General features: G+C 35.2%; 1 protein-coding gene across 1 annotated transcript in view; it reads left to right on the top strand.

Moving 5' to 3' along the window:
* The window catches only part of LOC102579515 (probable UDP-N-acetylglucosamine--peptide N-acetylglucosaminyltransferase SEC), a 12,278-nt gene extending 6,746 nt beyond the window's left edge, over positions 1-5,532 (top strand). Inside the window, exons 10-28 of the mRNA XM_015304465.1 lie at positions 246-355; positions 456-509; positions 598-665; positions 778-880; positions 1,067-1,269; positions 1,376-1,472; positions 2,032-2,103; positions 2,219-2,295; positions 2,370-2,486; positions 2,588-2,672; positions 2,785-2,952; positions 3,312-3,422; positions 3,573-3,659; positions 3,756-3,883; positions 3,966-4,048; positions 4,166-4,271; positions 4,365-4,511; positions 4,919-5,039; positions 5,189-5,532. Of these exons, the coding sequence (XP_015159951.1) occupies positions 246-355; positions 456-509; positions 598-665; positions 778-880; positions 1,067-1,269; positions 1,376-1,472; positions 2,032-2,103; positions 2,219-2,295; positions 2,370-2,486; positions 2,588-2,672; positions 2,785-2,952; positions 3,312-3,422; positions 3,573-3,659; positions 3,756-3,883; positions 3,966-4,048; positions 4,166-4,271; positions 4,365-4,511; positions 4,919-5,039; positions 5,189-5,302 (2,051 nt within the window). The 3' untranslated portion in view covers positions 5,303-5,532. The remainder of the gene's footprint in view (positions 1-245; positions 356-455; positions 510-597; positions 666-777; positions 881-1,066; positions 1,270-1,375; positions 1,473-2,031; positions 2,104-2,218; positions 2,296-2,369; positions 2,487-2,587; positions 2,673-2,784; positions 2,953-3,311; positions 3,423-3,572; positions 3,660-3,755; positions 3,884-3,965; positions 4,049-4,165; positions 4,272-4,364; positions 4,512-4,918; positions 5,040-5,188) is intronic.
* The last annotated feature ends 8,528 nt before the right edge of the window (positions 5,533-14,060 follow it).

The following is a 14,060-nucleotide window of genomic DNA, read 5'->3' as shown; positions in this document are numbered from 1 at the left end:
ACAAAACAAATCCCCCCCCCCCCCCCCCCCCCCCCAAAAAAAAAAGGGGGGGGGGGAGGGAAGGGAGAGCCTCACAAATTCTCAGTCTGTTGAAAGTTTTATTTCAGTGGTGTTGCAGCTCATGGTGCATATAAGCCTATTACTGAATTCCTCTTTATCTTTGGGGGAAAGAATCCATAGGGCAGTAGTGTTCAATGATGATGATTAATCATTGTACAGATCGTAAATATGTAAAATATGTGCAGGCAACTTAGCTACTGTGTACTATGAACAAGGCAACCTGGAGATGGCCATGCTTAATTACAGGAGAGCTATAACCTGTGATGCTGGATTCTTGGAGGCATATAACAATCTGGTGGGCCTTAATTATTTCATCTTCTACTGTGTAGCTGTTCAGTACAAAGTTAATTTCTTCAGGTCTTAATTATCTACTCTACCCACTCTATTGCTTTTAGGGTAATGCTCTGAAAGATGCTGGTAAAGTTGAAGAAGCAATTCATTACTATCGTGTAAGCTATATTCACTTTTTGTGTGGATACATGCTTTCTTTTTTCTCTATCGTGCTATTTTCTTAATCTATTCGTTTGGTGCTTACAGCAATGCCTCTCACTTCAGCCTAACCATCCTCAAGCACTGACTAATCTTGGAAACATTTATATGGAGTGGTAGGGTTTACTTGATTGAATTAATTATTTTCTTTTGCTGTTACCCCCTTTTGGGAGGACTGGAGATGCTCAGATCAAGTAATCTTCAGAGTTGTCATTCCTGATTCTCTAGGAACATGATGAGTGCTGCTGCACAGTGTTACAAGGCAACTTTAGCTGTGACAACTGGGCTTTCAGCTCCTTTTAACAATTTAGCCATAATATACAAGCAGCAGGTACATGTTTATATGTAATTTTGAAGAAACAATAATTTTCATGTCAGTGAAAGAAAAGCTGTTCGGACGGCTGTATGTGGCTGCAAAGATAGCTAGAAGTGATTGTTCTCTCTTGACAAATTAGTGCGCTCCCTTTGCAGGGTCTTGACCAGACAAGTGATTATTTTTCTTTTGGTTAACTTACAGGGTAACTATGCAGATGCCATATCTTGCTACAATGAGGTACTCAGGATTGATCCCATGGCAGCTGATGGACTAGTCAATAGAGGTAACACATACAAGGAGATTGGTAGAGTTAACGAAGCTATTCAGGACTATATGCTAGCTATTACCATAAGACCAAATATGGCAGAGGCTCATGCAAATTTGGCTTCATCTTATAAGGACAGGTTCATTGTCTAGTTTGCAAGCTTCAAATAGTTAATGGTCCTTTCTCGTGCGTTTTGTTTATGTCCATTTTGCTCATTTGAAATGCTTTCATTCAATCTTCTGCAGTGGCAATGTGGAGGCAGCTATAAAAAGCTATAGACAAGCTTTGATGCTACGTCCCGACTTCCCAGAAGCAACTTGTAATCTTCTTCACACGTTGCAGGTATCTTCACTCATCAGTTGCCAATGTTTTCTTGGGTGGAGTTATCAAAGAGTTCATGAAATATTTGCTGCCTTTTTTAATGTCAGCGTGATCTACCTGACCTGCAAATATTAAGCTCATAAGTTAATATTATCTGTTAATGGACTATATGCTTAAGATATGTTTCAACAACTAAAATACTTTATTTAAATGACAGTTTCACGCTGTGCTCTTTTTCTCCTTTGTTTTTAATAGGTTTTATGTTAAGACTTAGATTTGTCTTGTGTTCGTTTCTACCTCCGATGCCAATTTACCAGTTTGGAAGGAAATACTTAAGTTTAGTATTTTGTGTTTGTAAGGAACTTAGGTAATTTCCATGCGCATCTCGTGCATGAGGAACAATAATTAGCTTCATAAGACATTACTTTTTCTTGAGCTGGTATTCTTAGGTAGGGATGGACACTAGAGTGATATGTTGCTTTCTGGACTGAGGCTTAATTTGTACCTGCTGATTGGATGAATGTTTGCTGGAATTCTATTTTTCTAACACACTTATTATATTTGATTTTATACTTCCTAGTGTGTCTGTGATTGGGATGATCGAGAGAAGATGTTTATTGAAGTTGAGGGGATCCTGAGAAGACAGATTAAGGTATCTCAGCTTCTCATTCAACCATGACATGTCGGTATTGTAAGCTATATGTTGATCACTGTGATACTGATTCATAATTTCCTTAATTGTTTTCTCTACCACAACTTTGTCGTAGATGTCAGTTATCCCAAGTGTACAGCCTTTTCATGCAATTGCTTACCCTCTCGATCCACTGCTAGCTCTAGAAATCAGGTGAGGGATTTTCTTTTGGATCGATGGAAAAGAATGATGTGACTTCCTAACTAACCTTTCCTTTGATCATACAGTTGTAAGTATGCCCAGCACTGCTCTGTAATTGCAGCTCGTTTCTCACTTCCTCCTTTCAGTCATCCTCCTCCATTGCCAATAAAGGGTGGTAGCAGGAGTGGTCGGCTTAGGGTTGGGTAAGTCTCCGATCAGCTGTCTACTTGCTTACATCTTTCCTCGGACACTACAGTTACTCACAAATGTTACTAGTATAATGAGAATTTTTAAATGTGCCTAGATATGTGAGTAGTGATTTTGGCAACCACCCACTATCACATCTGATGGGTTCAGTGTTTGGCATGCACGATAGAGAAAATGTTGAGGTATGAATACCATATCATTTTTAAGATGCATTGGTACTGTTATGATTCCCCCCCCCCCCTCATCTCCTCCCTCCGCAGTTCCTATTAAACCTACAAGGACTCCTATTACCAGGTGTTCTGCTATGCTTTGAGTCCAAATGATGGCACTGAGTGGAGGCTCCGCATTCAGTCAGAAGCAGAGCATTTTGTTGATGTATCGTCGTTGACATCTGATGTGATAGCTAGGATGATTAATGAGGATCAAATACAGATCCTAATCAATCTTAACGGTTATACTAAGGTAAGATATCGGTTCCTAACCTTGTTAATGAGATCATATTCTTGTTTGTAGCTGAATTCATTTGCTTGTGAATGCAACCCATTAAAAAATAAAAGAGAACCAGAAAAAAACGGAGCCATCATTGTTGGGGATTTTCCTCGGAATTATGGAGATCAGGTTACTTGGATAAGCATGACCTTGGGCTATGAGTATTTCGAAAATGTCATCTCACATTTTTTCATTACGCAACTGCAGGGTTCTGGATGGTCTCATGAGCTTTACTACTACAATTTTGTTGTCATATGACCGCGTATTTATTCTGCAAAGTTTTGCATCGGTAAGCTACTGCTCATCTTTAACCTGCTAATTATGTTTTGTAGGGGGCCCGAAATGAGATCTTTGCAATGCAGCCTGCTCCTATCCAGGTTTCGTATATGGGGTTTCCTGGAACCACTGGAGCTAACTATATACATTATTTGGTTACAGATGAGGTATTTTACTTATTTTCCGTTTTCTTATGATCTTGACATACTTCTTTTAATACACGGCAGTTTGTTTCACCTACACAGTACACATTTAAACTTCACATTATTTGCTCTTCTTTCTTGTCCTTGATATTGCTTCTCCTGTATACTTGGTAGTTTGTGTCACCTACGCGGTACTCACATATTTACTCAGAGAAGCTTGTCCATCTCCCTCATTGTTATTTTGTCAATGATTATAAGCAAGTGAGTTCTCGGGCTCAAGCTTCTGAGATTCTTATTTTGAATTTTTTGTAATTGTTCTCCTTCCCAAATGTTGATGGGTTTCATGCCATTGTCTAGAAAAACCGTGACGCGTTAGATCCAAGCTGCCAACCCAGGCGCTCAGATTATGGGCTGCCAGAGGACAAATTCATTTTTGCTTGTTTTAATCAGCTCTACAAGATGGATCCTGAGATATTTAAGACATGGTAGGTTCAGATGGCTTTTATATTGGTATATATACTGTTGGTTAAGACAAGTTGCATTATACTCTTTAGTTTGATATTTCAGGTGCAATATTCTTAAGCGTGTACCAAACAGTGCTCTTTGGCTGCTTAGATTTCCAGCTGCAGGGGAAATGAGGGTTCGCGCACGTATGTTTCTCTTCACATTACTTCTGTTACTTTAAGCTTGTGTGATGAGGCTTTTGAAATATTATTCTATGGAATCTGTTACCGGAGATATCCTTAATGTGATTTATTCTTTTCCAGATGCTGCTACACATGGTGTGCAGCCGGATCAAATTATTTTCACAGATGTTGCGATGAAACAAGAGCACATCAGACGCAGTTCCTTGGCAGATCTTTGCCTTGACACGTTAGAATATTACAACTTTTCTTGCATCTTCCTTTTGCAATATCCTGTGTTGATTCAACTCATGCCGATGAATTTGGTTTCTTTTTCTCACAGACCACTGTGCAATGCACATACCACTGGAACAGATGTACTTTGGGCTGGTCTTCCGATGGTCACCCTTCCCCTTGAGAAAATGGCAACTAGAGTGGCTGGTTCGTTGTGTTTGGCCACAGGGGTTGGTGAGGAGATGGTTGTTAGCAGGTAGGTGTTTTCGACTTTGCAGGTTCCTATGATGGCTTGGACCTGACAAACATGTTCCTTTCTTAAGTTGATATTTCCATTGAATTGCACTTTAGAAGCTTTATTCAAGATACACGTGAACTGTTATCTTGTATGGCTGGCGGTCTGCTATTTTGGTATATATCTAGGAAAAATGTTTGGTACAAACTCAAACTGACCGTAAGACTGAACAATCTAGTATAATTTTATTCTGCTTGCGAAAATTGCATTGTGAAAAGGACATCCTACCTAATTTAAACCATATAAAGCTATAGTCTCAGACAGGGATGACGTGTGTAGAAACAAAGAAAAGGAGAGCATACTTTTCTTATCCATGTATCTCTACCTTTTCGGGCTTTGTTCATTTTGATTTGCTTTATGTTTTACAGTATGAAGGAGTATGAAGAGAAGGCAGTGTCACTGGCACTAAATCGTCCCAAGCTCCAAGATCTCACCAATAGACTCAAGGCTGTGCGCCTGAGTTGCCCTCTGTTTGACACAGAGCGCTGGGTGAGTGATCCAATGCCACGATATACGACTGTTATTCAATGCTTATGACGTCAAGTACCTTAAGATTTGCTGAACCCCCGTTACAAATGTGTTGCTTTGAGTGCTATTCTTTTAGTTAACAATGCTTATTCTTTTCTATGTATCATTAGGTACGGAATCTGGAGCGGTCTTATTTTAAGATGTGGAATCTCTATTGCTCTGGCCAACATCCTCAACCGTTTAAAGTGACCGAGAACGACATGGAATTTCCTTATGACCGGTAGATGTAAAAACAGTAATATAAACGGGATTGTAGATAATACTTAGAATGTGAAGAGCTATTTATTCTAAAGGTTGACTAGGTGTCTCACTGCTAGTAATGGTATTTAACGGTGAGTTTCTATCTTATCTTGTACTGCTTCTTTTAACTCCACCCCAGGAGCTCCCCACTCTACTCCCTTGGTGACTCGAATCATAACCTCAAGGTTGAAGGCGGAGGTTGCTTATACTTGAATAAGCCTCTCTTGTCCTATCTTATCTTGTGATGTTGAGTTATTAGTCGTAAGTAGAGTATCCATTCTAGCTGTCTGAAAAACTCCAGTTTGCCCTTCTTCCATGGTAAAACCACAGTTACCTGACTGCAAGTATGCCCTTTACCTACAAACACCCAACAGTGAAGCAACTGCACAGTGGTTCGAAAAGAACGATCAGCTATATCCACTTGGGGTATTTAATTTGCATTCCTGTGGAATGATTCATCTTGATTGTATTTGTTTATCTATAAGCATTTATTGATGTTTACAATTTGACTTTGTGCAGGCCTTAGCTGAAGAATGACCCTAGTAAAATCATTGAACAATGGTTAGTTTGTTAGTGGAAATATGGTACAGAGGTTTTCGTAAATATTAACTATATTACAAAGATCCACATTTTCTTGAGAATATGGGACTGCTGTTTTCACAGCTGGAACCGTGACCTACTGGTCATGTGACTACAACTTTACCAGTTACGTTAAGGCTCTCTTAGTTTGAGTAAGAAATAGTTTTCAACAAAAGTCTTAATACATTTTTGTGAAGGTCTGAGGATTTGAGCATATGTGCTGCACACTTGTTCGATTAATCCGAAGTCGTGTTGCCCATTATATGTGAAACGATTTCTACTAGGAGTTTCTTCATTCCCTATACTCGAATACGAAGCCTCTGGTTAAAGATGTGGTAGGGTTTTTGATACCACTTGGTGATGAACTGATTAAATCCCACATATAAAGGGAGAGTTTCACCATTTTCATCCTTTGGTACCACCAATATGGCCACAAGGATACACCATGCAAAAGAACTTAAAAACTATTTTAGTAGAATCATGCAAATTAAGAGTGTAGATCTTATAAATAAAATCTTAGTATGAACAATGATCTTATGATTATAACACATCATGATGCTGTTTATTAAATCATGATTTTTTTAGGTTTAACTCTACTCTAGACGCTTCGCGTCCCTAGTTAACTCCCTCCTTAGGCCTGGGCATGCTATCTTGGGGCGATGACAACATTTTGTAATCAACCTTTGGTAAAACAATCATAACTTTTTCGTAGGTCACCTAATCTTGTGCATGATCATTTGAAACTTTAGTCCATCTCTTTTCTTTTGGACCAAATCTATAAATTGTTTTTGCTAGAGTTTCATTATTTTTAGCCCGATAAATATCTAACAACAAAATAATGGAGTTTTTACGGTGTATTTGTTTTATTTTTTCTTAGATTCGATGAAAAATTATTTCAATTATAAATTTCTTCTTTTTCTGAGCTAAATATGTAAAGAGTTTGGTTGAAACCCCGATAGTTTTGGCTTAATAATGAAAGTATTAGACAAATTTAATTTGTTTAACAATTTCAGCATGTAATTTATTGATCATTTCTTTAAATATCATATCGTTATACTAGGTCCACAAACATAATTGGTGTGGGTATATATCACATATGTTATATTCTTTTGGATAAATTATAAAAATAATTCTTAGACAATGATAGGTAAATATATTTGACACCTCATAAATGGACGTCAATTGGATCGAACCCTTTGTTAGGCTATGAATCTCTCTTTGTAGCTTTTTGCCTTTTTACCACATGTTAAATCTCTGCTTGTGAATAACAATGCATTTTGTGCCACAAAATTGATTGTGTTCATGATTATATGCTTCTTCGATTGAAAGATCGACCTTCAAGAAATAATAAAATGATTCTATAGTTGTAACGATCTGTTCCCGTCGTTATAGAAAAGTCAACGGGGAAAATTTGGGGCCATAAAACTTTTTCGTAGTATTTGAATTTTTTTCAACCTTGGTCCAGATTTGGACGAAATCAGAATCATTGAGGTGTAGGAAAATCTGGTAACAATCGGGTGAATCATTTATGATTTTGATTACATGAGTAGTTAGATAACTCGTTAAGGAATTCGTACGACTTTACGAAATTGAATTCGGGCGAGTAGAACTCCCGGAATCGATCTTAGCGTAAAGAGTATTTACTGAGCGTCGTGGGTTAGAGGTGTGTTGTGAAATGAGGATTTTGGAATTCTTGAAATAACTCTCTGTCTCGAGAATGCCGCTTTGGCGCTGGATTTTGCTGCTTTGGCGGGGACACTATGACGGGGTGGTGGCCGCTGTGGCGGGCCCGACGCGAATTAAAGTCGTTAATAAACCCCTAAACGATTTTATTATGCACTTTTTGACTTTTTGAGCTAAGGAACGACTCCTAGTCGACTCATACTCGTTTTTCACCATTCTTGAGGCTAAATGTAAGCTTTTCACTCCCTGAATCCGTCTTTCGATCCGTATAATGTAATAGAATGGATGAGTATTGATGGGGGAGGGTTTTGTTATAGATTCTATGGTGGAAATAACCCTAATTTGAATAATTGGGATCATGAGTTTGATCTAGGGTTCATAGAATTGTTAGTAATCCGGGTAATTAATGATTGTTTATTGATTCCCGTATTATATTGATTTGTTTGTAGACCAAGAACAAGCGGAACGAATCCGGAAAGGGAAGAATCAAGTTTCTTAGGGGTTTCAAGCTTGTTTCGAGGTAGGTGATGGTTGTGATTCTATGATTGTGCGATGTATGTTTGTCTTGCTTCATTATGACACTTGTATATGTATGAATGTTGCAATGTTGATCACACTTGTTGTAAATGAAATATATAGTTGATGAATGCCATGAAATCATGACTTAAATGTATGATCTTGATGATATACTTGTGATTGTGATTATGGTGTGTGAATGAGATCGGTTGCCACGTTCTGGCATAAATATGGGATCGATTGCCACGTTCCGGCATAAATATGAGATCGGTTGCCACGTTTCGGCATGCTAACTGTTGGGTTTGGTTCCATGAGAGGACCAATGATTTGACATATAAACGTGAAGTTGTTCATTGTTCGTAAATGTTGATAATATTGTATATGTTGATATATTTGCATGTGATTATAATGTTATTTGACTTGTTTATGTTGCACTAGTGGGATAACCGCGTGATCCTACCAGTACATTGTGGTTGTGTATTGATTCTGCACTTGCTCTTATTTTTTTGTTGAGTACATGGCATCTTCAAGCGGTTATTAACAAACCTCACTTAGAAGATCAGTGATCGTCGTTCGAATTCAAGGGTGAGCAATTCTTCCGGGCTGCCATGAAATTCTCTTTCGTCTATGTCCACCATTTCCGGACTTAGACCTTGGTTTAGTTAGTTCGTTAGTATGAGGTTGTATCCCTTCGTGTTTAGACTTGGTTCATTGTTAGAATGTTTTGGTACATTGACTTTCAGGTTCTAGGTTATTCTTCCACATTATTAATTATTATTGTTAGACTTTTGTTAGAGTTTATGGGAACTCTATTTTTATTTCCGTAGTGTTTGATTAAATGCCTTAGTTTTTAGATTATTTGCTTGATTTGGGTTGTAGTAGTGGTTCTCCCACCGGAGTGTTAGTGTGGGTGCCAGTCACGACGGTTTGGATCGTGACAATAGTCTAAACAAACTCTTTACATATTTAGCCCGATAAATTTTTAACAACAAAATAATGGATTTTTTATGGTGTATTTATTTTATTTTTTCTTAGATTCGATGAAAAATTATTTCAATTTTAAATTTCTTCTTTTTCTGAGCTAAATATGTAAAGAGTTTGGTTGAAACCCCGATAGTTTTGGCTTAATAATGAAAGTATTAGACAAATTTAGTTTGTATAACAATTTCAGCATGTAATTTATTAATCACTTCTTTAAAATATCGATATCGCTATACTAGGTCCCAGGGACGGCTCTTACTTATAAAAATTAAGGCACATGCCTTAGCCCCCAGTTTTGGGAGGCCTCAAATTTTTATCAAGAACAAATTTTATATATATATATATAATTTTATTCTCCTTAACCCCACTCAAATAGAAGAAATCAAGAGAACGTTGTTTTGTCTTATTACATTTCTTTGCTAACTAATATTCACATTATTTATTTATTTTAAAACTCCTTTTGTGCTCTTTTTCTTCAAATCTTTCATAAGTTAAAGTAATATTCTATCCAAAATCTGAGTCATTAGTCGAACAATGTTGAACAAAGTGAATCACAATTTTTTTTAAAACTTAATTTTCAATCAAAGTAAGGTATATCATCAAGTTATCAACATCTTGAATCAGATTCTATGGTTCTAACTCTTATTTTTGTTTAAAGTTTGTCAACTTATTACTCATAGAAGTATGTTAACAATTCATATAATGATTGCTTTCGTAAAAGGATATTTTTCAGCATTGAATTGATAAAATCTTACCTAAAATTAATAAAAAAAGTACTAAAAAATCATCTATAAAAAAGTTGAAGTAATAATTTGCATCTAAACAATTAGAAAAATAAATTTTAAATAAATATGTATGAAATTTTTTAGGCTTCAATTAAAATTTTGCTTTAGATCCCCAATTACGTTGAGCCGCCACTGATAGGTCCACAGACATAATTGGTGTGGGTATATATCACATATGTTATATTCTTTTGGATAAATTATAAAAATAATTCTTAGACAATGATAGGTAAATATATTTGACACCTCATAAATGGACGTCAATTGGATCGAACCCTTTGTTAGGCTATGAATCTCTCTTTGTAGCTTTTTGCCTTTTTACCATATGTTAAATCTCTGCTTGTGAATATCAAGGCATTTTGTGCCACATAATTGATTGTGTTCATGCTTTTTCATGATTATATGCTTCTTCGATTGAAAGATGCGAACTTCAAGAAATAATAAAATGATTCTATAGTGTTAGTGAAAAATTACAAAATAACAGAATTACAAGATTATAATTGAAAATAAAAATGAAGAAATAAATCTCGTCAGACTAAATCGCAGAAATCTCGCTCTCTTTAAGGAGATTCAAGCTCACTGCAACAAATGTTTTTCACCGGTCCAGCAGTAGTTCTTCTTGACTTGTCCCCTCCAAGATACAACAACCTTAACACAAAGTATAACTCAACAACTCTGGACAAGAGTTAAGTCCAAAGCTCCACAAAAAGAACACCTCTCTTCAACTAATAAGAATTCTCTTTTTTGACAAACTTTATGCACTCTCTATTTTCTTGTATCTAAATCAAATGAAGACCATCACTATTTATACCACAAGAAGTCTTCCTAGAAATGAATAGGAAGATAATGGGATAGTAAATAGTGAAGATAATGACCTTAGGTGTAACATCGGTTACAAAGAATAATTGGAAATAAAGAGTGAGGAAGTAATGGTCATAGTTGACGTTCTGCCAGAAAGCCACAACGGACAACAAAAATGGCCAACGTTCACATCAAACTGAATCAGCAATGAAGTGTGACAATTAAGCCAAATTCAACGGCTAAAAAAGTAATGCACCATGCTGAGTAATTAAGGTATAATGGTCTAATTTCTGACAGGTATGAAGCCATGGAATTGGAGACAACACTTCAACATAATTTTAAAATATTAAAATTCTCCTAAAATCAACATATAGTATATTACACTCTCTTTCTCATTTTATGTGAGGTAGTTTAACCCGGTACAGAATTTAAGAAAGAAATGAAGACTTTTAAAACTTGTGGTTCAAAATGAATGATAGAAATTTGTGTGGTTGTAAATCATTTCATTAAGAGTAAAACAGACATTGTATAGTTAAATTGTTACTCCCTCTGTCTCATTTTATGTGAGGTAGTTTGACTCGATACAGAGTTTAAGAAAGAAATGAAGACTTTTAAAACTTGTGATCCAAAATGAATGATATAAATTTGTGTAACTGTAAATCATATCATTAAGGATAAAATAGACATTTTATAGTTAAATTGTTACTTAATACAGAAATGTGTCTTTTTTTGGACTGACTAAAAAGAAAAGTAAGTCACATAAATTAGGACGGAGGGAGTAATAACTTTTCAAGAAAAAAGAAGAAGCAAACTCTCCACTTGTTGTCAATAGTCTTTTTTTTTAGAATTATCCAAATGATGGGTCGATTTTTCCCATTTGGTTTGTTTTATACTTTTTTTTTGTGGTCTTGACTTTTTTTGTTGATAGTTAAATATTTCGATCTATATTTATGTTCATGCGAAAATCAATAGAAAATTAGGGTAATGCCTCAAAGTCTATCAAGTCATTCACACGAACCTCATTAATTTAAGGACGATATTTAATTTTTGACATTTAATATTTTAAGTAGAAAAAAGGTAATTGAAAATCTAAAAAACATAAAAGAAATTGCAAGCAATAACTTAGTTACTTCAGAGTTTTTGTCGAACAAAGCAAGAGTATTCTAAACTTTTACCTTGTGAATAAGATATTACAAAATTTATATCGAACAAGACTTTGTAAAATGACATCATAGATAGAATAATTTGATCAATAATTTTTTTTATCAAATAAACAAAAATTAAAAATCAATAACTTAAAAGACAAAATTTAAAAATCACCTTACAATAGGACAATTTAAGCAAAATTGATGTACAGTATTGGACAAAGTTAGAAGACAGGTTGTCTTTGGGAGAATCATTTACACAAGTAAAACCTCACATGAGAAGTTTGGTGCTGTCAATTGCACACATAAGTGTACGTGGTCGCGTGACTTTTAAAAGAGTCAGATCATCGAATTCAAATAATTTATCGATTAACTATTTTTACTAGATTATACTTGTTTAATTATTTATTTAAGAGTGCCAAAAGAAAAGAATGCACGAATAAAATAATAAAATTACTTACAATGGTTGGAAAATTCCAGGATTGCAGCATGCAATGAATCTCATATATCATATTCTTGGCTTAGAACTAATTTTAGTTGTCAAGTAACTGATTTATAGGGTTAATTGTATTAGTCGGGTTACACACCTCTCGTCGCCTATTTCAGTTAGCTATCTAACTACATCGTTGAGCGGGGATAAATAGACTAACTGACGAGCATTTATATTTCATCCTACCCGGGAGTCACTCTTGAATACTAATCACCTCAATCAAATGGGTCGATCGAGCTCTCTATATTCTTTGGTCTATCTAATCCCTCCTCTCTCGATTTTAAGATTAGACAATATATTTATTTCTAGATGGCCAGTCAAGAAATACTAAAACAAGAATATAGAAGTAACTTATAATGACAACCAAAAATTAATTTAAAAAGCCTTAAATAATCAACAATCAATTCGTAGTTATAGCTCCATAACTAGGGCGTACTAATCTCTAAGAAAACAAAAAGAGGAAAAGAAACCTAAAAAGTATTGACGATTTTCTACTTGATGCCCTCTAATTGATCTCCTCCTATAATTAATGTCTTCCAATAATTATTTTTATGGACTATTTATAAATATAAAAAATCTTAAATAAAATAATTGAGTCCAAAACATTGGAAACCAAATCCAAGCGGAATAAGAATTCCTTTACGCGTGAAACACTGTAGCCGCCGCCGCTTGCACTCTTATCTTCCATTGTGGCCACGTGGCAATATTTCCTTTTGCAGTTCGCAATATGCACCTTATATATTTATATATATTATTATATTCAATTTAATCCATTAAGCGTCTGTTTGATTTTCTTCTTCAATCTTTCATCTTAAATTCGTTTTAACTCCAAACTTCTTCAATTTTACATCAATTTACTCCTACAAATAAAATACACTATTTAGCACAATTCATAAAATTTATGCTCAAAAAGGATAAATATAAATAATAAATGAGAGGTAAATAATGATTAAAATATATATTTTTGACCTCACATCAACACCTCACATTTAAACTTTTGCTCGTCCTCGAGCAAGCATTAAAGCTCATCTCAATTGAACATTTCTATAAATTGTTATCGTTATTAAAATAATACAATACTATACAACAAATATAAAAACTATTTCTAAAGCTGAATAGTAGAAATACTTTTGTGATATATTGTCCTTCTAGGTAGTTGTCTCATTTATAATCAGAAAAGAATTAACCAATGAGGTGAGAATTCTTTAAGACGTACAAGAGAAAATATCTCATTTCTTCCATCGATTGACGATTGAACAAAAGATGTCAATGTTTCCTCCTTGGACTACAAATCTATTATAATTTTTTTTTTGATGGAATTTTAAGTTATATACACTATATATACGTGCTATATTTTCGTACAGGTAATAAAAGACCTCCACTTCATTTTCCTTCTCTGAACTCCTCGGATTCGTGAACTTTCCTACTCACAACAAACCATTTGTTTCTGCATTTCAAATCCACCCGCCGTCAATTTATAATTACTCAAAATTCACTATTACTACAACAAAAGCAGCTCTCAGTGGCAATAAATATGCACATCAACAAAGAATGCTAAACCCTTTACCGGTGTTAGTTAATTGTCACTGGTTTCAATGTCGCTATAGGCTTTAGCAACATTTACAAAGAGTGCTAGTTACCTCTAAAAGAACAAATTTAACGGCAATTAAGCTATTACTATTAGTTAATTGCCGATAAAGATAATTTTTAGTGTAGTGTACACACCAGCTACTCGTATCAAACCCCACACACTAACCGCTCGCAA

Source organism: Solanum tuberosum, unplaced genomic scaffold (assembly GCF_000226075.1).
Source record: "Solanum tuberosum cultivar DM 1-3 516 R44 unplaced genomic scaffold, SolTub_3.0 scf00512, whole genome shotgun sequence".
Classification (NCBI taxonomy): Eukaryota; Viridiplantae; Streptophyta; class Magnoliopsida; order Solanales; family Solanaceae; genus Solanum; species Solanum tuberosum.
The sequence above is the reverse complement of the archived record's forward strand: the minus strand, read 5'-3'. Positions and strand labels throughout refer to the sequence as shown.